A 27,200-nucleotide genomic window follows, 5' to 3' on the forward strand; every position below is an offset into this window, starting at 1 on the left:
AAAAGAAATGGAAATGGATAAAAATAAACTCGGTGGGGCTCGATATATGCTTTATGGTAGATGACGTGTTTGATCCCATCCCTAGAATCAAATTAATTAATCGGCCTAAGCTACTCTTCTGTTGCCGTGGTGAACTGCCATGACAAAGGCAACTTCGGGGAGAAAGGGTCGATTCTGCCTCTCGGTTGAAGGGCAGAGTCCGTCATGGTGGAGAAGCTAAGGAGGCAGGAGCAGGAGGCAGCTGGTCACACCATATCCGCAATCAGGAAGCAGAGAGCGCTGAATGCACACTGCTGCTCAATTCTCTGCCCCTAGTCACGCAGTCTAAGATCCCAGGCATGGTGCCCGTGGTGGGCGGATCTTCTCCCTTCAATCTCCCACAGACCCTGCCCACCTCCGGTGATTCTAGATTCGGTATCACGTGGGTAGATTTTGAAACTGTATCCCTTGCCTTGAACTCCTGTGTCCCTGAAGTTTGTCATCTGGCCCTCTCTGTGCCGGGTCACTGGGGGATCCTGGCAGAGATGTTTCTGAGGTGGCGCAGTCTGACTGTGGCTGCCTAGAGGCAGGATAGTCGGTCTGTCTGCCCAGTCGTGTGTTAGCACCAGGGCGAACCCGCAGCATCAAGAACCGGGGTGCAGCCGGTGGTGGTGGCGCACGCCTTTAATCCCAGCACTCGGGAGGCAGAGCCAGGCGGATCTCTGTGAGTTCAAGGCCAGCCTGGGTTACAGTGTGAGTTCCAGGAAAGGTACCAAAACTACACAGAGAAACCCTTTAAAAAAAAAAAAAAAAAAAAAGAACCGGGGTGCTCCCGTCCGCTCCTCCTCTAGCTACGCTATCGCCGACAACGCCTACCGCATGATGTGCTCAGAGCTGAACAATCACTTCATCCTCATCTCTGGAGAGAGCGGGGCTGGGAAGACGGAGGCCTCCAAGAAGATCCTCCAGTACTTCGCGGTGACCTGCCCGATGACTGAGTCACTCCAGATAGCCCGGGACAGGCTGCTGCTTTCCATCCCAATTCTGGAGGTGAGTGACCTTGAGGGACCCCCTGAGGGGACTTCCAGGAGGCCCCCCCAGGAAAAGGAGTCCTCTGCCTGGGTAGAGCAGTAAAAATAGGCATGTGACAACTGAGAGAAGGGGCTTGAAGGGCACCGTCACAGGGAGGGACATGGCCTTGTCACAGGGAGGGACATGGCCTTGTCACAGGGAGGGACATGGCCTTCCAGTGAAGCCTGCAGGTTTGGATGTAATCCAGCAGGCCTCTGCAAAGCCCTCTGACACAGAGCCCATCTTCCCAGCTGAGGAATGTGTCTGCTCAGGGTCCTGGAGTCTCCAGAGGCCTTGAAGGTTCGGTGGCACACATGACAAAAGCCGATGTGACTAGCACTTCCCTCTAATTGAAATCATCTGGGTTGTCATTTTTACCATGACGATGCGCCGACCTGCTGGGTGATGCAGACAAGTCCCTGTCCCCTGTGCGGCTGCCCCGTCCGTCCGTGAGACATGCTCCGCTAAAGGGGTTTGCAACTAACTGGCCCTTGGGTGTGAGAAGGGTGTGGTGACCGGCTGCCAGCCGAGCCTGTGAAGCCGCACATACTGTCCTCAGTGATTTCTAACAGATCTCCTCAGAGATTCTGGGGGACCCCCCCCCCCCGCTTTCCCTGTGTCCAGATACAGCATTAGAACTAGATCCTCTAGCTAGTGACTATTTTTTTTTTTTTTTTTGAAGATCCAGTGTGGTTTCCTTCTTTAGCCCCTCCCAGCGACCTCTATTTTCATAATGAGCATGTTGGTTGGGGGCAGGGACTTGCCAAGCATAGTGAGCCAAAGTGACACCGTGTGACATTTGTATTCAAAGGCTTTCGGAAATGCCAAGACACCCCGGAACGACAACTCCAGCAGATTTGGGAAGTATATGGACATACAGTTTGACTTCCAGGTATGTAGTAATTCCTGTACGGGTTCCTGGGGACCCTTTACCAAGGTAACTTTTGGGGAAAAGGGCAGTGGAAAAATTCAGGGTAAGGATAACTTTTAGCAATCTCTCTCTCTCTCTCTCTCTCTCTCTCTCTCTCTCTCTCTCTCTCTCTCTGTGTGTGTGTGCGCGCGCGCGCGCATGCTGCAGGTGCATTCATGAACATGTAGCGTGGCACCCACATGGAGGTCAAAGGACATTTTCAGTGTCCTCACCCTCTGCCTCATTGCAGACGAGGTCTCTTGTTCCACCACTGCATGTCAGGCTAGCTGGCCTGTGAGCTCTTGGGGATCTCTACTTCCCACCTCACTGTATGAACACTGGGATTATTGTAGACATGCCCTGAGGACCCAGTTAGGCCCTTACACTGTAGAGCAAACACTTTACCTCTGGGCCATCTCTTCAGCCCCACCTCACTCCCTCCATGATAATTTTAGGACCCCAGTGAGTTACCGTGGTTCTTCGTCTTTGTGGACAAGAATCCTATCTGACAATGTGGGGTGTGGGCAGACCCATGGATGGCGAGGAGCCCACACACATGGCTGCTGGGGTTCACAGGTGAACCCATTAGAAGATGACAGATTGCTCTAAGGATAGGCTCCTGTGTAGCGAGGCTGTTGTCACATGATCCAGAGTATAGCCAAGTGCTGTGGCGCACAATCCCAGCACTCAGGAGGCTGAGGCAGGAAGATGGCCACGAATTTGAAGCTAGCCTGGGCTACAGTGTAAAGTATGGGCAGTATTCCACTTGTAGAGGTGTCCCACCAATTCATAAACACATCCAAAACAGCCCTGCTCACAATGACAGAAGACGGGGTGCAGCGGCCAGCATGGAGAGGGCTCCTTGTCCACCCACAGAGGAATGCTGACATGGGGTGTGCTTGCACAGTGAGGTGACACAGACATACCACAGCTTGGTGTCACACAGGTGGGCCCTGGGGATGGACAGGCTGCCATTTTTTTTTTATAAAACAAATGCAAAGTAAACAACACATTGTGCAGGTGTGGGGTCTGCATGAAGGGACATGCAGCCTTCTCAGGTAGGGCAGGGTAGGGAATATCTTCCACTCTGGATCAGACAGCCTCAATCAAAACGCTGTCTGTTGTAGCTTGAAGGTAGCCATGAGCAGTATGTGAATGAATGAAAAAAATGAATGAGGTGGTGCTACACATGCAATTAAAGTGCATCTGTTGTATATGAGTACATACTCCTCTTACAGACATATATTCCAAGTGGCAAAGAGGCAGGCTAGGGAGCAGCAGGTGTCCGGGGTTGCAGAGTAGCGGTTTAGTCTGGCTACCTCAGGGCCTCCCAGAAATTGGTCCATGAGCTGCTGTGGTAGCATGTACGTAGACTTGGAAAGATATTTCCTGCCTCTGCTTGGTTGCAGACTTTTTTTTTTTTAAATCAAAGTTGAACATATCCACTGAAAATGTCAGCTCAGTGCATTTTTCATATATATATATATATATATATATATATATATATATATATATATATATATATATATCTGTCCGTGGTGCATTACCACTCAGAGCAAGATGTAGAAACTCCCAGCAGCCAGAAGTTGGCCCAACAAGATCTACCAGTCCCAGGGTTACCAGGGTGCTGGCTCCTGCAATCACAGCTGCATGCAGCTGATTCTCAAGGCAGGGGTCACATGCACCACCACGTGAGTGTGGGGGTCAGAGGACAGATTGTAGGAGCCGGTTCTCTCCTCCTACCGTGTGGGTTCTGGGAATTGAACTCAGACCATCTTGCTTAGTGACAGGTAACGTTATCTGCTGGCCATCTACTGGCCCCATAGTGGTGACTTTGTGACAGGAATATGTGGGGTCTCTCTGTTCTCCATGCTTGACAGTAGCTGTTCCTTTCCTCTTGATATCCACACTGTCTTCATTATTACTTTTTTGTTGTTGTTGTTGTTTTGTTTTTTGAGACGGGGTTTCTCTGTGTAGCTTTTGGAGCCTGTTCTGGAACTCACTTTGTAGACCAGCCTCATGAGTGCTGGGATTAAAGGTGTGCGCCACCACCACCCGGCCTTAAAGATATTAAAAATAATAATTGGCTGGACATGCACACACACACTAAATAATTTTTTAAGAGGATAGTTTTGCCTACAGCAAATAGATTTCTCAAATGTATCATGTTGACTGAGGAAAGCCAGGCATAAAATATATAATGCACAATGTAACGCCTTACATTGTAGCCCAGACAGGCCTAGAACTTACAACAGAGCCTAGCTAGACTGGCTTTAAATCCATTGTCTACCCTCCTGCCTCGGCCTCCTGAGTGCCGGGATTGTGCACCACAGCACTTGGCTGTACTCTGGATCATGTGACAAGAGCCTCCCTACACAGGAGCCTATCCTTGGTGCAATCTGTCATCTTCTAATGGGTTCACCTGTGAACCCCAGCAGTCATGTGTGGGGGTTCCTCGCCATCCATGTGTCTGCTCACACCCCACATTGTCAGATATGATTCTTGTCCGTGAAGACATAGAACTATGGTAACTCACTGGAGTCTCAAAATTAGTATGAGAGTGAGGTGGAACTGGGGGATGGCTCAGAGGGTAAACTCACTTATCACTTAGGCAGACCAAGTTCAACCCCAGGACCCACGGACTCCTAAAGATGAGAGATCCTCTGACCTCCACACCCAAGCTGAGGGGACGTGTCCTCGCCCTCCTGCCACATACACAAATACACAAAAGTGAAAAAATTACTTAATTTTTTAAAATCTATGTTTATGTATGTGAGCATGTGCTATGTGTGTGGAGGTGCCCACAGATGTCAGAAGAGGGTGTCGGGTCCTCTGGAGCTGGAGTTATTGGAGGTTGTGAGCTGTCTGACAGAGTGCTAGGATTTGAACTCCCTTTTGGAAGAGCAAGAAGTGGGCTGTCTCTACAACATGCTTTAAAAAAAATATCTATTTAAAATCACCACTGAGATTCAGTAAGGATGACGCCATCTTTCCAATGAATGATGCTTTTATTGACACTAAGTGTTAATAATGATTTTAGAAGACCTTTGACCCTTACCTCACACCATATACAAAAATTAAACGGTGTGGGTTGGCAAGATGAGTTGGTATGTACAAGCACTTGCTACACGATGGCCCAGGCTCGATCCCCAGAACCCACATGGTGGAAGGAGGGAACAATGAAATCCTGGAAGTTGTTCTCCGACCTCCACATGTATGCTATGGTACATGTGCATGCTTGCTTGCGCACACATACACATACTAATAAATACAAATGTTAAGTTACCTTAAAATTGGCATGATGGACCATAGTCTGAAACATTAAACTTTAAAATAAGCAGAGAAAGTACCTTCCTGACCTCGGAGTGGGCAAAGACCAGAGGAGCCGAGGAAATGTCAATCATTGACCCAGGGAGATGGTTATTCATTCACATTTTAAGGCTTCTGAGTTGACCATGAAAGTGCATTCCTGTCATTTTAGCGCTTGGGAGATGAGGCAGGAAACGTGTGAGTTCAGGGCTAGCCTGGACTACACAGTAAAGTTGAAGCCAGTCTGCTACTGAGACTCCCCCCATCCCACCAATGAAGAAAACCACCCTGAGCTAGACCACTGCTGTTCATCAGGTCGGCAGTGGGAGGGGACTTGTCATAGCCATCACCCTGCATTTTTTTGTTTTGAAGGGTATCCCCGTAGGTGGGCATATCATCAGTTACTTGATCGAAAAATCCCGAGTCGTCTATCAAAACCACGGGGAGCGGAATTTCCACATCTTCTACCAGCTGCTGGCGGGTGGGGAAGTGGAGCGCCTCACCTCCCTGGGACTTGAGCAGGACCCCCAGCTGTACAAATACCTCTCACAGGTTAGAAGGACCAGTGCCTGGCTTTGGTGGCCCTCGGGAGGGGGAGGAGGGGGCCAGGGGCGTTTGCTGTTCCGATTGTACTCTCCTGCATGACACCTGTCACAAGCAAGCTAATGCGTCTTCTCTCGTGACTGACAGCCATCTCACCTTGGGAAAGCAAACCAATGTCTAATTCCTGGTAGAAATGAGATTTGGTTGAACCGTCTTAGAAACAGAGGGAACACCACCAGAGGTAGAGCACTGGCCTCATATGTACGAGGCCCTGGGTTTGAAACTCAGCGCCAACTTGGTGAACAAACATGTTGGAGTCAACCTTCAGATGTTTAAATTTGGTCCTTCCAGGGTGGGCTGGGGCTGCCAGAGCTGTTACGATGTCACCTTCCATGTTCTGAGGATGCAGCTCAGTGGTCCAGGACCTGCCGAGGATGCACAGGGTCCTGGTTTTCAGTGCCAGCGTCACACACACACACACACACACTCTCACACTCCCCTTAGATGTGGCACACAGTCAAGGTGAGAGTTGCTGGTGTAGGTGTGACAGGCACGGTTGTCTCCCTCTGCCCCATCCACCAATCTGAAAAGAACTCTCTACAGCTCCCCACCTGCCACTGCGAGAGTGCTCCACTGCAAAGTGAAGAGAGCTCAGGCCAGCCCTGGGAACCGGCCCTGGGAGCTAGCGCTGTTCAGAGTTTAACTCTGATGCATTACTTTTTCTGCAGCCTGGGCCTGGGTTCCGAGATACCCAGCTGTGTGAAGCATTTGATGTGACTAGCACCTTTCTTTGCCCAAAGCTTTTTTTTTTTTCCTTTCCTTCTCACTGGGCCTGGCTTTGTACAGAGGCAGCCATGTGGAATGCAGGTGAGGGAGAGAGCAAAGCTTTTGTAAAATGAGGACCAGCATTGTGTTGAACGCTTAGGAGAAGAGCGGGAACGACTTGGAAAAGCAAAGCCAGATGGAAAGAAGTTTCCTAACATCGTCCTATGTTTGATAAGCCCACAGCTGGTTCTCGGAACACAGCGGCTGATTTGGGTTTGTTTTGCATTTCCTTTTAAGGACCTGGTTTTCACAGGGACCCACACATCTGTGTCATCATTGGTGCATGGCCAGGAGGGACTGATTGGAACAAGAGTGAAGTGACAGAAACCTTAGTCACTTCCCCAAACATGTGTCTTCCCTTTGAGAATCGTATCTCTTTCTTGGAGACACACAGACACAAACACATACACACACAGCCCTTTATTTTTATAGATTTCTTTTCCTGGCCCTACTGCTTCAATCAGACCCATATGGCCCACTGGCTTTGCCAGCATGTGTTTGTTTTGTATTTTTTTTTAATCCGTTTCCTGGTGCCCCACCACGTCGGGGACATGATCAGCAGTTTGCACTGCTCTAAACAAGCTGTGTGACTCAAAGGGACAGATCTGCAAACGCTTGGCCTGCAGAGGGCAGGAAAAGATGTCCTGTGGGAAGGGACAGCTGCTCAGATTCCATGGAGATCCATTCGAGGACCCCTCATGGGTGGCAACATCCAAGGATGCTCAAGTCTCGTGTAAAATGGCCAAGTGTTGGCATATGACCTACGCATCCTCCCGTGTATACTGAGGTGTCTCCAGGTCCTTTGCATGACCAAATACAATACAAATGCTGCTATGGGAAGTTATAGGGGCTGGAGAGACGGCTCAGTCAGCAAAGTGCTTGCCACACAAGTGTGAGGACCTCAGTTTGAATCCTTGGCATCCATGTCAAAAGTGAGGAGGCAGAGATAAAAGAGGGGACCCTTGAGACTCACTTCCAGCCAGGCTAACTGAAGGGGGCTCCTGCACAGCAGAGGCTTCCTCTCAGACCCCAGATTAGGCACAAACCACACCCAAACACCTGTTCTCACCGAGAGACCCTTTATTAAGCGGGGGAGAGAAGTTAATGTGGCTGCTGACTCAGACCTTGCAGGTGTGATTTTTAAGAAGGGAAAAGGGGGAGGTCTGTGTTGGGATGGGCTAGGGTGCAGTGGTAGAGGAGACAGAGGGTGGGGGAGAAGGGAAAGGGGGCAGGGATATTTGTCTCGGAGGGCTGGGGGTCAGACAGAGGACTGCCTCTGGATAGAGGGGAGACAGATGTGGCCCACAGGCAAATGATGGTTTATAAAGGTAAAGGAGGAAACCCCCAGTTAGGATGAGGTGTTTCATTTTAACTGGGCATGTTAATTAGGTGAGCCAAAGGGGTCTTCTGATTGCTGGACTTCAATACTTTGATAGCTGGACCTTGGTAGTCAGCCTCAGGAGGAGGAAGTGGCCAAATAAGAGAATGGACCTTGGTGGCTAGCTTTAGGAAAGTAGTCTAATGATGTTTTAGCAAGGCAGAGGGAATGGAGAAGGACAAGGCCTGTCAGAGCCACATGTTAGTGTTCCTTCACTAACCAAATCAGTAAGCGCCAGGATCAGTGAGACACCCTGTCTCAAAAAATAAGATGGAGGGTGATCAAGAAAGACATTGACCTCTGACCTCCATGCCCAGACATGAAGTCATGTGCACACACAAACACATGTCCACAGGCACAATAAGCAAACACTGTTACCCTGTAAACCATTTAGGGGAATAATAACAAGAGAAGTCTGCACGTGCTCACTGCAACATAACTTATCTGAAAATTTTTGGTTGAACGTGAGGACACAGAACTCACAGACATGGAACTCTGTTTTCTAAAACTGTGAATTTTTTTCTGGCTGATTCTCTGGTGAATGCTATGTACAATACAGACATATTTTGAGATGATAAGGTAACCAGCAAACTGGGAACACCTTGTACCCAAATGCAAAGTAATTTTTAAAATGTCTACGCTGTTTCCTCTTTAAATTGCCACGTTGCTGAGCCAGCAACATGTCTTGATGGGTAAAGCCACTTGCCTCAAAGTCTGATGACCTGAGTTCTATCCCCGGATTGCACATGGAGGAGGAACGGACCTGATTCTGATCTGCACACATACACCCAGGCATGCGTGTGCCCACACATACATACATACATACATACATACATACATACATACATACATACTTACATACATACACACACAATAAATAAATATGTGTAATAAAAACTGTGACGTTGGCGGGTCTGTTATTGAAAAGGCAACACTCAGAGCTGATAGAGAAGTCTGATCTCATCTCTGCCGCCAAGCACTGAATGTTGTCTGTCAGTCTGTAAAGTGTACATCCTCCCCTCCTTCAACGCGGCGGCCCCCAGTCTAACTCTACAGTGAGGGTGTTTTGTTTTTTTTTTTCTGAACATCCGAAGCTCATCAGGGCCATCATCCAAATTTAAGCACTATTATTTTTTTGCATGCTTCGGCCGATCCCTTTTAGACAAACACCTTCCAATTAGCACAAAGGAAACGTGTTTTAAAACAGGTCCTGAAAATACGGTCCACGAGCTTTGGAAGTTTCTCGGGACAGGGATTTTTGAAGATAAAATGCCAAATAAAACTGAAAAGACCTCTGTGAGGTGGTTTAAAACCTCTACGGTTCGGGACGTTACAGAAGTGGGTTCTGCGGGATCAGAAAACCACGTTAGGAACCGGTGTGTGCATGTTCAACTGTCCTTAAAATGGCACTAACGGATCCAACTGTGTCATAGGGTCATTGTGCCCGAGAGGCATGTTCAACTGTCCTTAAAATGGCACTAACGGATCCAACTGTGTCATAGGGTCATTGTGCCCGAGAGTCACCTATCAACGACAGGAACGACTGGAAAACTGTGTCCAATGCCTTTTCTGTCATCGACTTTACGGAAGCTGATCTTGAGGTAAAGGCCCTGTGTTCTTGGGGTTTTGGTCACTGCAGGACTACTGGACTCAGCAAAGAAAGGCATGAGACAGGGCTGGAGGAACTGATAAGCATGTCCCAGATATGGCTGGGGATGGTGCAGTCGGTAGGTAAAGACCTGGGATATGGCTGGGGACGGTGCAGTCGGCAGAGTGCTTTATCCCCAGAACCCGCATCAAAACCCAGGTGTAGGAGCTGGAGAGATGGCTCAGCAGTTAAGAACACTGTGGCTCTCGCAACATCACCCATGTCGTGTGGCTGGGGACCACTCATAATTCCAGGTCCAGCGGACCCAGTGCTAAATAATAAAAAAATCTTTTTTTTTTAAGATGTATTTTATGTGTTTGAGTGTTTTGCCTGCATGTATGTCGGTACATTGCATACGTGCCTGGTGCCCACTGAGGCCAAAAGAGGGCGGGAGATCCCCTGGATCTGGAGTTACAGATGCTTGAGAGATGTCATATGGGTGCTGGGAAAAGAACCCAGATCCTCTGTAAGAGCAACAAGTATTCAGAGCCACCATGCCACCTCTCCAGCCCCTAAAAAAAGAAGGCCACGTGTTATGGCGCACACCTGTGATCCCAGCAGTGATCGGGGAGAGGAAGGGTGTCCCTGGGCTCACTGGCCAGCCAGCCTGGCTCCTATGGTAAGTTCCAGATCAGTGAGATACTGGTAAACATAAATAAACCAATAAAAGGTGGACATGATGCCTGTGAGCTAACACCTGTTCCATGCACACAAATACACCCATGCGCACACGTATGGACATGCCCACAGGTGAACATGCATAGAGTAAAATATAGGACATATTGTAATGCAAGCACTTTGAGAAAAATAGTGAAGAGTATTTAATGTAAATCTGCCTCACATATTAAACAATTTAAAAGATCAGTCATAACCTGGTCAAATAAAAAGTGGGCATTTGCCTCTTTCCTGTCAGCTTGAGTTTCTCCAGTGTAGAGGGAGGTGACATGGTCCCTCCTCCAGGTTAAGTTCAGTCTCGACTTAGATCCACTGGGCTTGCACATTTATTCTTCATTTACTCTTCAATTTTGAAACAAATTGCATCATGGGTAAACACTAGAATTTTGTCTTTTGATTTTCTGTTCTGATTATAAATCTGTTCATCTTTCAAGGACCAAAATGTAGTTTTATAAAATGATAATATTTGAGACACACTGTTTGAAAACTGAATGGCTTACCTGTGAGACTGGTTGGTTTGTTTTGAGACAGGGTCTTGCTAAGTAGCTCAGGCTGCCTCAGCCTCCCAAGTGCTGGAGTTACAGGCATACACTTCCCCTGCTAGCTGGGAGTTTGTTATTTTATAAACTGATTTTTAAGAAGGGTGTTTTGTTTGGGTTTGGTTTTTGTATACAGGGTTTCTTGGTGTAGTAGCCCTGGCTATTCTGGCCTTATAGATCAGGCTGGCCTCAAACTCACAGGGATCCACCTGCCTCTGCCTGCCTCCCCAGTGCTGGGATTAAAGGTGGGCACCACCACACCTGGCTTACAAACTGCTTTTATAAAATGTTTATGTATTTATATTTTGTGCTGGGGGCTGAGAGAGGCTCTCCTCCAGCCCCCATTCCTCATTAAGATAATTAATACCGGAAGTGACCAGGGCACATTCCTAGGGAGGAGGCAGCTGGCTCTGTGAACTGGGCAGGGATTCAGGGTAGGAGACGTCTCAATGCCATTTGTCACAGAGGTGCTCCTGACCCCTCTGTCGCTGTCCCCTGCCTGCCTACATATCTAGAACCTCTTTGGGATCATCGCCAGTGTCCTACACCTGGGCAACATCTGTTTCAAGGAGGACAAGCAAGGCTGTGCCAGCGTTCCCGACACGCACGAAATCAAGTGGATTGCCAAGGTGACCTTCCTTTCCTGAAGAGCAGTGGAGTGGGGAGCCCGGCCCCCAGGTGCCCACAGCAGCCCACATGGCCAGCACCACATTCTTTTGCTAGTGCCAGTTAGGAGGGTTAGAGGGAGCAGCGACCACTGAACTTGCTTCTGTTTCTTTTGGTTTTGAGATAAGATCTCATTACACAGCCTAGGCTGGCCCTGAGCTGGCATCACCCTGTCTCTGGCCCCCTGAGATGACAGGGGGTGCAGCACATAGTGGGTTCAGTGAGGCCCCTTCCTCTCTAAAGCACAATGACGAGGGTGGAGGACCTTGGACCTGGAGGGGACCCTGGACCTGGAGGGGACACAGGCTCTTCATAGTCACCAAGGGACGACCAAATTCTTTCCCGTAGCTCCTGGGGGTCTGCCCGGCGGTTCTCCTGGAAGCTCTCACCCACAGGAAGATTGAAGCCAAAACAGAGGAGGTGAAAATGGCACTGGGGAGATCTCTGTCCCCCACCCATGACTGCCTGACTCAGACGGTAGCGCTCTGGTGTCCGCTGTGGGTAACACCCCCTCAAACCCAGCCTAACAGGCCCTGAGTGGTTCAGCTCTTGCCAGGGTCCCAGCCCCATCTCCCCACACCCATTCCTCCACCCCCCATTAATCATCCCCCCTCCCACCCCTCGTCCCTCTTCCCCACCCCTTCCCGCTACACAGCCACACCAGCTCATGCTTTGTACATGGTGCTCCTTCATGGGGCCTTTGCACATGCTGTTCCCTCTGCTGGAATGCCCTTCCCTGTTCTTCATCCTTTAGCCCCCAGAGCCCTGAATCACGGCCCCTTCCCTGATCACATGCCTCGACCTCACCTTTCTCCTTGTGGCACCTGTCACTCTGCCCCATGGCTTTCCTTGGTGTGATTCTTGGTGTGTTTGGTCAGTGCTCCCAACTCTGCACCAAGCTGAGCCTGCAAACACCAGGATGGCAGGGCTGTGTCTGGGTCCCGGTCTCCTAACTTGTATTCTTTGCTCAGTCACCATCGAAGACTAGCGTGACCACTGAGGGTCGGGCGGGGCTTGTCCTGTCTGTAACGCGTACCTTGCCCTTCCTTCCAGGTGATATGCCCACTGACAGTAGAACTCTCCGTTTACGCTAGAGATGCCATGGCAAAGGCCGTTTACGGACGGACGTTTACTTGGCTGGTCAATAAAATCAATTCCTCCCTAGTCAACAAGGTGGGTTAACATGGGTGGCATGTCTTGGTCTCACCAAAGTGCTGATGTCTTACAGTCCCCATAGTAAAGTGGCTGTGAAGGGTGGAGCGTAAGCTCCTTATGGGCAGGGGTAACATCGTGTTGGGTCTTCCAGTGCCTGCACACAGTAGGCTAACAGGCGTACATACCATATGGCTTGGCAATCCTTCACAAAGTCTAGCATCCATAGCACCTGTGGTATACCAGATGGATTTGCATGCCCACAGGAGCTTCATACAGACATAGAATTTTAATATGTCTAAGAACATGCAGCGGATCCCCAAACTCCTGCTTAGGTTAAGTTCCCTTTTTAAGTGGAATCCAGTAAGATGGGAGTTTATCTAAAGGCAGACACTGAGGCATGACTCTAAGCCTAGGGTGCAGAATACAGACCAGGGAGGCAGCATCTCAGTCCACTCAGACAGAAGCGCCCACTGTGTCCAGCTAAAAATAATACATGGTGCTAGATAGCTCAGCAGTTAAGAATGCTACTGTTTTTGCAGAGGACACAAGTTCAGTCCCAGCATCCACAATGGTTGGCGCACAACCACCTGTAATTTCCAGTTCCAGGGGACCCAGATGACCAGTTCTGGCCTCTGTGTGCCTGAATATATGTGGTACATGTGCACGTGTACATGCACACATACACATAAATTAAATAAATCTTTAAATTAATAATAACAAGCACATTCTCTGTTGCTCCACGAGCTGGGTGATGGAAAAGTGTAGACGTTTACTTAGCTCAGGGTTCTGGAGGCTGGGGGGTTGAGAGCACGATGCTGGATCTGGTGTCGTCTCCTCCAGCACCCTGATGTGGCGGAGGACATCCCATAGGGAGGCACGATGTGCTGGTGAGCTTCTTCATCTTGGTGGCCCCTCTTCAGGATCTTGTCCTACAAGTACCGATAACATGCATCGCAAGATATTTCTGACACGTAGACTTTGGGGAGAAACACGGAACCCAGAACCTCATTGTGGGGTGTCTGCCCCCATGCCTGTATAAAATGGCATCCATGTGGCTGTCCCCTCTCACCTGGGCAAGCACTTCCTTGGCAGTTTGTAGGTTACTTTTCATTGTTGGTTTTGGATCTGAATGCCCACTTGGGAGGCTGGACAGACATGAAGCCATGATGTGAAGCGGAAGACATGTGTTGCTGGCCTAGACAAACCACAGGCAGGTCCGGCTGAGGAGCCGGCAGGAGGAGCCGGCTGACAGGCCCCCGAGGTTACCCTGTGAGCAGCTGCTGAAGAAAGAGGCAGGAGGAGCCGTGGGCTTTGTCACTGAGTCCCAACCTCAGGGACAACAACATGGCTTCAAGTATTACAAAATGACAAACCTAGCTGAATCAGTCCGTTTTCCATTACTCTGATGATGATGATGATGAGGAGGAGTACCACATGGCAAGAGAGGAGACGCTCTATGCGTCTGCTCTGGTGTCTCTCTCTCTCTCTCCCTGGGGAGTCAGCAGCAGCGGGCCACGGGGGCTCTACTCTGATGTTCTTATCTAGCTGATGACCCCCTAAAGCTCTCCCCCTACCTCCAAACTCTACAGTCAAGTTTAGTTTCCTCTTAAAGCCTCACTGTGGGGATTAAGTTTCAACACGAGAGCCTTTAGGTAAGGGCTAGAAGGATGGCTCAGTGGTTAAAAGCACTTGCTGCTCTTGCAGAGGACCCGTTTGGTTTCCAGGACCCACGTCAAGCAGCTCACCAGCTCCAGGGGATCTGACGCCCTCTTGTGGCCTCTGTGGACACCTGCACACAGGTGGCAGACACACACACTAAAAATAAATGTTTAAATGAGGTTTTGGAAGCTACATGGATGGCCCAAACTGCAGTACTAGCAGCTAAAGGCATGCATTTTTTTTTTCCCCACTAGGATTTCACCCAAAAGACTGTGATTGGGTTGCTGGACATCTACGGCTTCGAAGTCTTTGACAAGAACGGGTGAGTTGCCGCTGTCTGCCTGCTGTGTTTTCCTCTTTGTGGTTTTAGTCAGAGTTTACGCCATGGTTAAGGAGCTGGAATTAGTTTTCCTGACCCTAGAACTACAGTCCTCAATCCACACACTAGGCAAGTGCTCCACCCACAGGCCGCATCCCTGGCCGCTCCAACGCTGTCCCGGAAGCAGAACCATAAACCACCTGACCCTGTTCCCACCTGATCCATCGTTTATTAGCGGACCGCTCTGTAGATAGGAGCTGTGTGTACTCACCAAGAGGTGGTCTGGCTGTGCCTGGCCTAGCTGCGCGGCCGGTGCATGTTTCGTTGCATGTTTCGTTGCATGATCGAAATCCCCCGTGTCTCTAGTTTCGAACAGTTCTGTATAAACTACTGCAACGAGAAGCTGCAGCAGCTGCTCATAGAGAGGACGCTGAAGGCCGAGCAGGCCGAGTATGAAACCGAAGGCATCGAGGTGAGCATTGCATGTGGTTCTGAAATTGACTGAGTGTGTGGCTCAGAGAGGAGGGAGGGAGGGAGGGAGGGAGGGAAGGCCGGGCAGACAGGAGGGCACAGGGCTGGCAGTAGCCCCCCCCCCCCCCCCGCCAGGGCTTTGAACACACTGGTGACGTGTTCTAGCCCCAGCTCCACCCCGACCCCTCCTCATTCATTTGGGAAGTGTCATCTCACTGGGTAGTTCCTGGATTGAGGACTTTAATTCTTCCCTAGGAAGATACTTGGGATATTTAGAAAGTATCATTTAAGGATTTTTAACTTTCGGTTTTGTGTGTGCGTCTGCATGATGTGTGTGTAGATGCACATGCCAGGACACAGGACAACTTCCCGGAGTCGGTTCTTTCCTCCACCTTTACATGGGTTCCAGGGTTCGAATTAAGGGTGTCAGGCTTGTGTGGCAAACACCTTTACCTGCCGAGCCATCTCTCCAGCCCCCCAAAATGTAATTCTTCAGGTTGGATATGAAAATCAGGTTTTGAGAAAGTATTTGGAAAATCCCTGTCAAACCAATGTGCTCGATGCCCCTGTGCATGCTGGGAGAGCTCTTCCCTCTCGTCCTTTTAGTGGGAGCCTGTTCAGTACTTCAACAACAAGATCATCTGTGACTTGGTCGAAGAGAGACACAGAGGGATCATGTCTATTCTGGTGAGAAAACAATGGCCCAGTTCCTTCACTGGTGTGGGAGTCCACAGAGGTTTCCTAGTGAGACTGAGCTTGCTTTACCCAGCAGGGCTGCATTAGGGGATGGCTGGACCATGTGCATGGTCACCAGGTGTTTGGGATAGTCTGCACTGGGCTGTGCTGGGGGTGGTGGTGTGTCTTTTGCTCCACCCCTTGGCATTCCTTTAAAAGCCCTTTAGTGGAGACAGAAGGGGCCGTGGGTCTTGACCCAGGCCCTCCCGAGGCTATCCTGTGTTTCTCTTCATTGTCTAGGTATCTCTATCTAAATATTTCCCACTTCGCCCTGCTCGAGTACCCTGGTCGTAAAGTGGGGGCTGGTTCCCCCCACATTGGGTGTCTGCCACAGATGGACACATGTTCCCAGGGCTTGAAAGGGGCAGAGGAAGACCCGTGTAACCACAGCAACTCAGGCGGATTGCCGTGGGTTTGAGGCCAGTCTGGACTACATACTAAGTTCCCAAACAGCCTAGGCTACAGAATGGGATGTCTCAAAGTGTGTGTGTGTGTTTGTGTACACAGGCGAGTGTTTACGATGGGCAGTGAAGTAGTATGTATCATTGCTGAGGAACCACACACACAGGGACTGAGAAATGCGCTAGTTCAGGCTCAGCCGCTTTCACTCCATGAGGCCTCTGCATGGTGCGTGCGGTTCTTCTTGACCCTTGACGATCAGTTCAGAGTGTTTACATAAGCTGCCACGGCAACCTCAAGTGTCTTCAGGAAGTCCAAAACTATGGCCAGAGCAAGACATGGTGGGGCCTGCCTGCCATCCCAGCATTCCAGAATCATGAGCTGGAGGCCAGCCTGAGCTACATATTAAGACACTAACTAAGGGATGAGGGAGGAAGAAGGGACAGAAAAATGAGTCAGACTGGGGTGTGGTGGTACATGCCTGTCATTCCAACACTCAGGAGGCTGAGGCAGGAGGATTATGAGTTTGAGACCACTTCAAGCTAAATGTTGAGATCCCAACTAGAGGCAAGGGAGAAGAGAGAAAGAGGAGAGGGAAGAGGGAGGAGGGAGGAAGGAAAGACAGATGGACAGACGGACGAATGGACAGACACAGGTTGGACCCTGTGCTGGTGGAGCACATAGGCTCTCAGCCCTGGGAGGGCTAAAGCGGGAGTTGGAGGCAGCCTGGATACACAGCAAAGCCCCGCCTGGAAAGGAAAGGCTAGTAGGGAGATGGGGACGGAAACCGGACAAGCCAGATGCAGGAGAGTCACTGTGTGACATTTCCAGTCTCTCTGGGGCGGAGGCTCCCTCAGCCAGCCCCAGGGTCCAAGCACACGTGATGGTAACCCCTTCCTCGCAGAGGTGCACCGGTCTCATGCGAGGTGACAGGAATTTAATCTAGAACCTTCAACCACAGCTGGAGACAATGCACTTAGCTTTTGGCCGGTATATGCCACAGTGCGCAGCTGAGGTGTCTTTTCCTTTGAAAGGATGAAGAATGCATCCGTCCAGGTCCCGCTACAGACTTGAGTTTCCTGGAGAAGCTGGAAGAGAAAGTGGGCAAGCATGCGCACTTCCAAACGTGCGTACTTCATCTGGGGGGCTGGCCCGCGGGGAGCAGGCTATGGCGTCTTTCTTGGACCTGTGTCCAAGTCCAAGTACTTGGGGGCTGTAGAGACGGCTCGGTGGGTGAGAACATTTGCTGGGAAAGCGTGAGGACCTGAGTTCAGATCCCAGCACCCACATGAAAAGCTGGGCATGGCTTCACTCACCTGTAACCCCAGGGCTGTGGAAGGACGATTGCCGCAGCCTGCTGGCTCCAGCCTACCTAAAAGAATAAGGCGTAGGGTGACAGAGAAGGACAGCAGTGTCTGTCCTCCTCGGGTCTCTTTGTGCCTACCATGTACATATGTTCACCCACTCCGCACACATGCGTACACACAGCACAGTGACCTCATATACAAAAGTAGCATGCCCTCGTTAGCAGAAATCAGACTGACGGGAACTCCAAGTGGAGTGTCTGTCCTGCTTTGTTCGGCGGTGGTTACATTTCATGTGTGGTGCAGGTGTGAGATGGTCTTTCTGAACAATTTGGGGACAGTAGGGACAGCCAGATGCAGGGATACAGCCCTGCCATTCCAGTGCTCAGGAGGCTGAGACAGGGAATCGGGAGTTCAGGCCAGCCTGGGCCACACTGAAAGACCTTAAAATGGAGAAACGAATGAGAAAAACCTGGGGATGGGGCTGTAGCTCAACCCAGCATATGCAAAGCCCCGGGCTTCATTCTAGTACTGGCAAAATAAAAATGAATAGTGTGACTGTGCAGCAGGGAGCGAGTGTGTGTGTGCGCGCGTGCACATGCACATACATGTAGGAGTTATGGGCGGTTGTGAGCCATCCTATGTAGGTGCTGGGAACCTCTGAGTCATCTCTACGGGCCCTGGATGTTCACATTTATACGTAAGCCCCATGCCGATCAAAAGCATTCACAATGGCTCAGAAAGGAAATTCAAATTCTAACTTAAACAGGGTCTAGAAACAGGAGTTAGGCATTCCCTTAAACTCAAACTTGGGAGGCAGAGGTAGGAGGATCTGAGTTCAAGGCCAGCTTGGCCTACATAACAAGTTCCTGGCCAGTCAGAGACCTGGATTCATTCCCCAGCACCAACAAACAAAACAAAAACCTGGCTTTGAGTCCTTGTCCCAGCGTGGCCGCTGACTGAGTGGACGAGCAACCTCTTCTGCATTGGAGCCTTGCTTCTGCAAAGTGGGGTCTCACCACACCTACCCAGCAGCTCTGTGAGTGTCCACAGAAGTTGTCATCTGCAGGAAACCTGTCAGACCCGAGAGACACGTGGATGAAGCTGTATATGCAAATGAAGTGAGCGTGGCCAACGGACTGAGCACAGTCACAAATGGCCTCTCACTGGGACTAGGGTCTGTCCATTAGATGAGGCTGACTGGCCTGTGAGCTCCAGGGACCAGCTTGTCTCCAACTCCCTAGGGCTGAGGTTACAGGTTCACACCATCAACCTTGGCTTTTTTTTTTTAAACCCTGGGTTTTAAAAAAATCAAATTCGGGTCTAATGCTTGTACAGCAAGTATTTTGCAAAATGAACTATTTACCATACCTTTTGAAAATATATATATTAATTTACTTGTTTGCGTGAGTGAGAATGCCCGTGAACACACTTACCACATTGTGTGGAGGTCAGAGGACAACTTGGGGAAGTCAGTTCTCTCTTTCCACTAGGCAGGTCCCTGAGTTCGAACTTACGGTCATCAGACTTGGTGGCAAGCACCTTTACCCACTGAACCATCTCACTGGATCCCCTCCTCCTCCTTTCCTTCTTCCTTATTTTTGAGACAGGGTCTCACTATGTAGCCTTGGCTGGCCTGAAGCTTACTATGCTGACCAGGCTGGCCTCAGACTCACAAAGATCCTCCTGCCTCCTGAGTACTGGGATTAAAGTCATGTGCTACCACACCCAACCTCATTATTATTATTATTATTATTATTATTATCATTATTATTATTTCTTTAAAAAAATGGGGCTAAAAAGATAAAGAGCACTTGTTGCTCTTCCAGGGGACTCAGATTTGGTTCCCAACACTCACATGGTGACTCACATCTGTCTCTAACTCCAGTTCCAGGCCATCCAACGCCATCTTCTGGCCTCAGCAGGCACCAGGCACAAATGCGGTACACGGACATACATGCAGGCAAAACACCCATCAACACAAAATTAAAAAATAACCCCAACCCCCTGCATTGTTGTTGAGGGAGCCCAAGGCTTCGCGCTTGCCGGGCAAGCGTTCTACAAAGACAGGCCCCCAGCGCCAGGTTACTTTATTTAAAAAGCAAAACTTGAATATCTCTCACAGGCATGTTTTTCTTCCTCACTAGCTTAGGTGTGAAGGGAGGCTCTAAGTGTGAGAACTGATACACAGCCAGACGCAGGGAGCGAGGCTCACTGGGAACCTCCATGGAGTCAGCGTCAATGCTGACGGCAATGTCCCTGAGCAGCTGGCCCAGGACGTCTCTGTCACTCTTGCCGCAGAGGTGGAGAAAGGGTCCAGTGGCTTGTGTCTTGCAGCAGGAAGCTGGCTGGTCCAAAGGGCTGGAAGAGGATTGGCTGGCTGGAGTTCCGCCTCCTGCACTACGCAGGGGAGGTCACCTACAGTACCAAAGGTGAGTGGCGGAGGTTGTGAGTCACAGCCACGCAGGTGCCCGAGTGTGCACGCTGGTCACCAGGTCCTCCAAGGAAATACTATCTGTGGCCACCCCAAAGTTCCTTAGTGTTTCATTCAAGCATGCCACATGAAAGGCTTTTCTTGTTTTATTTATTATTTTAGATAAAACCACCAGTTTTTAAAAACTAAATAAGTATTCATACACAGCGTAGTTCATCCATTAACGTGTGCAACTTGAGGGTTTTAGTGTATTTAGACTTGTGTAACTGTACATTCAATTTCCTTTTGGACACACTACCCTTTCCCACGCCCTCTACCCCTCCCCCACAGTACTAGAGAATTAAGTAAGTAATATACTTTCTAACTCCACAGCCTTCCTGTCATAGACTGGAGAATCACCCATGTGGTCTTTGGGAGTCCGACTTCCCTCATTTAGTATAATGTTTCAAGGTTCTATCACGTTGCCATTCTTTTTCACTGCTCAGTAATATTCCTTTCTCTGGATAAGCCTGTCTATGCTCATCTTTTGGTAAAGCGTTCAGGGTGCTTATCCTTCTAGCCATGGTGAAAACTGACAGTCAGAACATGCCTGTACACTCCCATCCCCCCAGCAGTTCCAGATGCCCTGTCACTGAGATATTCCCTCAGCCCCTTTATGGAAAGTTTTAGAATATTGAGACAGTCTCACAAGTTGCCCAGGCTGGCTTTGACCTTGCCATCTTCCTGCCTCGGCTCCTGGAGTAGCTGGGATAACCTGGCTTGCTTTCGTTTTCCTGGGTAGATAGTGAGGAAGTGCCCTACTCAGTGTTCTGAGGAGGCTCCTCACCACCACAGCCCTACCTTCTCCACATTCTGCCCAGTACCCATAATGCTCTGCCAGCCGCGCTCTGGGCGGGTGTGAAGGCTGTCCTGTGGTTCTCCCAGAGGTGGGTGATGCCAAACACTCCTCATACCAGTCATTTGCATATCTTCCTTGAAGAAATGCCTGTTTAGATACTTTGCCCATTAAAATGTATTGTTGAATCTCGAGAGTTCTTTATATATTCTGGACACTGGACCTTTTGTCAGATATAGGATTTGCCGATATTTTCCCCAGTTCTGAGAACTGACCTTTCTCTTTATCAGTGGTATCTTTCAAAGCACCAAAAAGTTTGTTACTAAGAATCTTTTAAAAGCCAGGCAGTGGTGGCGCACGACTTTAATCCCAGCACTGCCCAGAGGCAGGTGGATCTCTGAGTTCGAGGCCAGCCTGGTCTACAGAGTGATAGCCAGGGCTACACAGAGAAACCCTGTCCCAAAAAACCAAATTAAGAATAGGCTGGCTCTGTGGTGACTCCTGATCTTGTTTACAGAATTAAAGTGACAGTCAGGTAAAGCTGGAAACCAGCTATGGTACAGGGCGCACAGACGGAAGTCACTCTCTGCTCCTAGCCCCGCCCCCAAGGCGATCTCATGATCCACACTTCCTATCAGTACTTCTGGAGAGGCCTTAATATCTGCCTACAAAGGTCGGAACACATGCTCCTCTGCGTTGTGTATTTTCATCTGAGTGATGAATGCTGGAGTCTTGGGCCCCACTCACATCCTCTGGGTTTACCCCCGGGGCAGGCACGGTCCCAGGTTTGGTGTGAGGAATGCCACTGTTCCCGAGCTCACAGCACTTCATGGTGTCTCCTTGTGTCTCAGAGCCAGGAACTGCACTGGGCTTCTTAGTTCTGCCTGAGCTACAGGTTCTATTAAAAGCGAGCTTTGACCATTTCTGGGTATAGGGGTAAAAGAATTGGGGGAACATGGTGCAGATGCATTTGTCCACCCAGATCTGAGGCAGCAGCATTCATTATATAGCCAGGAGCTGGAAGCCACAGGAGTAGACAAATAGCAATGTAACACGCTGGATACGCAGTGGAACTTAGCTCAGCCTTAGACAGGAGGGAGATTCTGACCCGGAATAAGATGCAAAAGAGAAGAAGCCGGTCACAAAGTGTGACCCAAGTGAGGGGTCTACAGGAATCAACTCCACAGAGACACAACGGGCCGGGGAGTGGCTGGTTCCAGGTACAGGGTTTTTGCCTTGGAACGTTTACAAAGTCCCGGTGGTGATGGCTAAGTGGGTGGCCTTAAAGGTGCTGAACTGTGCACTTAGTTACCATGGTCTCTTTTTGTGTGTATGTCCATGTGTGGGGATGTGCACACGTGTGTGGGTGTGTGCACGTGTGGAGGCTGGAGGTCGTCGTCAGGAGTCCTTAACCACCCTCCACCTCATTTTTTAAGACAAGCTCTCACTGACCCTGGAGCTCACTGCCCACTCAGTCCTAGGATTACAGGCTTGTGCCACCACACTTGGACTTTACATGGGTGCTGAGGATCCCAAACTCAGGTCACCCAGAGTCATCACCCACTGAGTCCCACAATGTGGTGAATCTTACATTTTACCAGAATAAAAAGGCCTGTTTTGAGAACTCACAATCACCATCTGAGAAGCTGCTTATCAGTCATTTTCTTTTTTTTTTTTTTTTTTTGGTTTTTTCTTGGTTTTTTCGAGACAGGGTTTCTCTGCGTAGCTTTGCGCCTTTTCCTGGAACTCACTTGGTAGCCCAGGCTGGCCTTGAACTCACAGAGATCCGCCTGGCTCTGTCTCCCAAGTGCTGGGATTAAAGGCGTGCGCCACCAACGCCCGGCATCAGTCATTTTCTATATGGCTTTTTGACGAACAGCATTTGTGGCTGGTTTCACTTACATCATGCAATCCCTGGGTTAGCTACAAGCCAACGAAGATTTTTGTTTGTTTTTGAGACACGGTCTAACTGTAGAATCCTAGCTAGCCTGGAACTTGCAGGGATTTGCCTGTCTTGGCCTGGGGAATGCTGGAATCAAAGGCATGTGTTACAACTCCTGAGTGTACCACTTAAGGCCAGTTTTTGAATGATACAAATTAAGATGTCAGGCTGGAGGTGTGGCTCAGTGGGTAGAGTAGTGGCCTAGCATGTGTTAAGCTCTGGGTTCAGTCTTTGGCACTGTTTAAACCAGGCATGCTGATAAATGCCTATAATCTCAATGCCTGTTGGGTAGAGGCAGGAGGTTCAGCTACATGATGAGCTGGATGCCGACCTAGGCTGTAAGAGACCCAGCTTACAAAAAATTAAAAATCAAGGGAGAAAGGCCTGACATCATGACTTACACCTTTAATCCCAGCACTCTGGAGGCAGAGGCAGGCAGATCTCTGTGAGTTCGAGGCCAGCCTGGTCTATGTAGCGAGTTCCAGGCCAGCTGGAGCTGCATGGTAGGACTCTGTCTCAACAAACAAATGAATCCAAAAAACCAACTAGGGTGTGGAAAAGGACACTGGCGTTTGCCTTTCTCAGTGGGGCTGATTTTCCTAAGTCACATGGTCTCAGCTGGCCACCCTGGGGCTCAGTGCCCTCCCATTTCTGTGGGTCATAGGTCATTGCTACTGGATCACTTAGGCTCAAGGCCACACATCACACACCAGCCTGCTGTAAATTCCCTCTGAGGACCTGGCTCTCAGCCTGGGAAGTTGTTCCCTAGAGCATCCGGCACTCTAGAATTATATAGGGAGGGTGTCTCCCCAGATGCCTAGCTCTGTCTGGAGATATGTAGAGGAGTGTCCCCCATGATGTCTGGCTCTGTATGTGGACATGGGGGGGGGGGTGTCCCCTATGATATCTGGCTCTGTCTGGAGGTATGTAGGGGAGTGTCCCCCATGATGTCTGGCTCTGTCTGATGTGTATTGTTGCAGTTAGGGGGACGTGCTCCTAGCGTGAGTTGAGGCCTGGGTGGCGCTCCATGCTTAACACACAGTACAGCTCACAGCTCACTGCTGGGATCCAGCCCCGGTCTCAGTATTGAGAAGGCTGGGAAACCCCATGCAACCTCAGACACCATCAGGATGTGGCTCAGCGATCCATCAGTGTGGCATCGCAATGACTAGGACTTTTTTTTTTTTTTTTTTTTTTAAACAGGATTCTTGGAGAAAAACAATGACCTGCTTTACAGACACCTGAAGGAGGTCAGTTTGAATCTTCATCCCACATAGTTTTAATGGTGAGGACATAGACTATGACAGAAATCAATGGCGGCTCTTGGATTTCTGGAACTTTCTTATCTATGCATTATGTCAGTCCGTAATCCTCCCTGGCACTTGGGAGGCAAGGGTAAGAGGACCAGGAGTTTGAAGTCCTCCTCAGCTACACAGGGAGCTCTCAGCCAGCCAGGGCTACACCAGACCTGTCTAAGAAAACCAACAGAGATTTTCCTGTGACATTCTATTAGATAAATACAAGCACATTTTTTTTCATAGTCCTAATTTTATTAAATTAAGGAGTTCTTCCAGATATGGTGGCTCACACCAGTAACCCCAGCACTCAAGGGGTGGGGAGAGATGGGAGGATCTTGAGTTTAAGGCCAGCCTGAGCGATCTAGTGAAACTGTCTAAAAGAAAAAAAACCAGAGTCAAAGATGAGAAGAGGCGAAGACAGGACACAGAGACAGGCTGGGGCTTGGACTGAGCATGTGTAAGGCACCAGGTACCATCTGTAAACAAGAATAAAAGGGGCGTGCACTTTTCTTATAACAGATGATTTTGAAAACTGATGGAGCAGGACCAGATAATGCAAACCCTAGTGTTTGATTTTATGCCACCATGTCTGTCCCCTGAAAGCCAGCATCTTCCGGTTTCTGAGCCACCCCCCTCCAGACGGCTGAGGCCAGGCTGCGTGTCCCCCCCACCCCCGTTTCCTCCCCCTGCACCGCACCTTGGCGGTCCCTCACTCCCACCCTCTTACTGATTGTCCGAGGGTTGGTTTGTTCCATAGCACTAAGCTGGGCTGGGGACAACTCTTGCATCGTGTTAGAGAAAACTAGATACACCCACAAGTCCACAGACAAGGGCTGCAGCATCTGAACATCTGCTCCTAGTGTGTTCTTTGGTGATGTCGAGCGTGGAACCCAGGGTCTCACGTACAGAGGCGAGCCGGCCCCCAGCCCCAGCCCTTTTCCCCATTTGTCCTTCTTCCCACTCTATTATAGTGAGCAATGTCTCCAAGAGCCCACGAGCTCTGCTGTTTCCTGGCCTCTAGCCATTCCCAGAGCAGCGAGCTCAATGCCGGCCCTCTTCACACAGGTGCTGTGCGGGTCCAAGAACAGCATCCTGAGGGAGTGTTTCCTGGTGGCCGAGCTTGAAAACCGGAGGCGGCCACCCACGGTGAGCCCAGAGAGAGGCTGGTGTGAATTTGGCAAGGGTACAAAAGTCACAGGGGACAGTAACCACTCCATACCTGCCCCTCTGAAGCCTCCCCCCTCCCCTTTCTGTTAACAGATAACTACAAAACGTGTGTGTAAGCTTTGTACCAGTTCATCCCATTGCAGACATGCACTGTGCCGGGCTGGGGGTTCCCTGCCCTCAAGGGGCTTACAGTCTGGGAGCGAGAGAATGTGAGAAAATATCACCAGATAAAGAAGGGACTAGGAGACCTGGGGGAGGAGACAGAGCGGACTGGACCCAGTGGTGGCTGGCTCCATGAGGTGTCCGAATTTGTGAGTCAGCTTTCCCGCACTGTGACAAAATCCTTGAGGAAAACAGCTTAAAAGCTGATTCGGTTCCTGTCTTTAGAGATTGCGCTCCTATGGCGTCTTGTTGTGGGTGGCATGGCACATCCCGACAGAGAAGGTGTGTGGAGCACACACAAAGGATTGGGGGAAATGTATCCTTCAAAAGACTACTTCAGTAACTTAGTTCCTCTGACGAGGCCCCGCCTTTTAAAGAACCCATGCTCCTCCTAAAGACCCACCAACCCCAGCACCCATGAGCTCTGAATCTTTCAGTGAAGTTGGAGACCTCCAATTACTGTCAAAGCTGCTGCACAGGACCCATGGCTCCAGGACATGGGCCTTTGAGGGACATCTCAGACCCCAGCCATTACACTGTGGCTATGCTCCTGGGTGAGGCGGCCAGGTGGATGCTCGCCTGAGCAGGGAACCGAGCTTCCCAGGCACAGCACTCTCCCTGAGCAACATCCCCGGCCTCTCTCTCCACATTTCTGTGTTTCATCCACTCTCTCTTAGTTAGGAAAATCTTCATGTCCCTTAGAAGCCAGTGGCTCTTGTCCGGCAAGTCCCCCAGCAATGGGAACTGACCTTCCCAGAACAGGGCATCCACAGCCTCCAGTCAGAGGGCAGAACTGACAGGCAGAGTTCAGGCCTGGGGGCTGGAGCCTCACGCCGTGCTCTGTCTCCGGAGTTCAGGCAGAAGCAGGGTGCGTACTCCGTGTGCTCTCACCACACAGGTGGGGACTCAGTTTAAGAACAGCCTGAGTAGCCTCCTGGAACTTCTCATCTCCAAGGAGCCATCGTACATCCGCTGCATCAAGCCCAACGAGAGGAAGGAGCCCAGTGAGTCACGTTCCCTGAGCCCAGAGCTCAGGATGGGGGAGCAAAGCGGTGGTGGTGGTGGGGGGCATGGGTAAAGAGCCTCAGCCACCACAGCCTCATCCCTGAACATGAACTCTTGTCCTTCTCAAACCATAGGAGGAGGCCAGGATATGGCTCAGGGGGTAAAGTGCTTGCCTTGCAAGTGTGAGGATCTGAGTTCAAATCTCCAGCACCCACCTAAAGCCAGACACGGTGATCCGTGTCTGTAATGTCAGTGCTCCTATGGAGAGACAGGATGGGAGGCTGAGACGGAATCTATGGAAACTCGTGGGCTAGCCTGGTGTCCCAGTGCACAGAGCAAACGAGATCCTGTCTGAAACAAGACAGGAAGTGAGGACTAACACTTGAGGTTGTCCTCTCACTACGTGTGTGTGTGTGTGTGTGTGTGTGTGTGTGTGTGTGTGTGTGTGTGTACACGAGCATCTTTTCTGAGCTGGACATGATAGCACACCTTTAATCCCAGCACACAGGAAGCAGAGGCAGGCAGGGTAGGGTGGGGGAAAGAAAAAGAAAGAAATAACATAGCAGAAAAGAAAAAGAACAGCACATGATAGACATATTAAGAAGGATGTCCCTGATGGTCCAGAGGAGGCGAGCGCCGCTCAGAGCCTGGTGATGCCGGGCAGGTGTCCAAAGTGGCAGATGGCAGCAGAGTTCTCTGCAGCCATGAACAACCGTCTGCAATGGTCTGGACTGTCAGGCACTGTCTAGGCTCTCCACGCAGAGCCCTGGCA

The 27,200-nt window shown here is 50.1% G+C and overlaps 1 protein-coding gene across 1 annotated transcript in view; it reads left to right on the forward strand.

The window, feature by feature from the left end:
• Myo1h (myosin IH) overlaps window positions 1–27,200 on the forward strand; it is a 49,500-nt gene that overhangs the window by 3,025 nt on the left and 19,275 nt on the right. Inside the window, exons 3-17 of the mRNA XM_059249615.1 lie at window positions 831–1,029; window positions 1,862–1,942; window positions 5,642–5,821; window positions 9,518–9,616; window positions 11,393–11,506; window positions 11,892–11,963; window positions 12,597–12,716; window positions 14,612–14,679; window positions 15,043–15,148; window positions 15,754–15,834; window positions 17,316–17,407; window positions 19,923–20,017; window positions 24,000–24,046; window positions 25,160–25,240; window positions 26,322–26,427. Of these exons, the coding sequence (XP_059105598.1) occupies window positions 831–1,029; window positions 1,862–1,942; window positions 5,642–5,821; window positions 9,518–9,616; window positions 11,393–11,506; window positions 11,892–11,963; window positions 12,597–12,716; window positions 14,612–14,679; window positions 15,043–15,148; window positions 15,754–15,834; window positions 17,316–17,407; window positions 19,923–20,017; window positions 24,000–24,046; window positions 25,160–25,240; window positions 26,322–26,427 (1,541 nt within the window). The remainder of the gene's footprint in view (window positions 1–830; window positions 1,030–1,861; window positions 1,943–5,641; window positions 5,822–9,517; window positions 9,617–11,392; window positions 11,507–11,891; window positions 11,964–12,596; window positions 12,717–14,611; window positions 14,680–15,042; window positions 15,149–15,753; window positions 15,835–17,315; window positions 17,408–19,922; window positions 20,018–23,999; window positions 24,047–25,159; window positions 25,241–26,321; window positions 26,428–27,200) is intronic.

Source organism: Peromyscus eremicus, chromosome 23 (genome assembly GCF_949786415.1).
Source record: "Peromyscus eremicus chromosome 23, PerEre_H2_v1, whole genome shotgun sequence".
NCBI lineage: Eukaryota > Metazoa > Chordata > Mammalia > Rodentia > Cricetidae > Peromyscus > Peromyscus eremicus.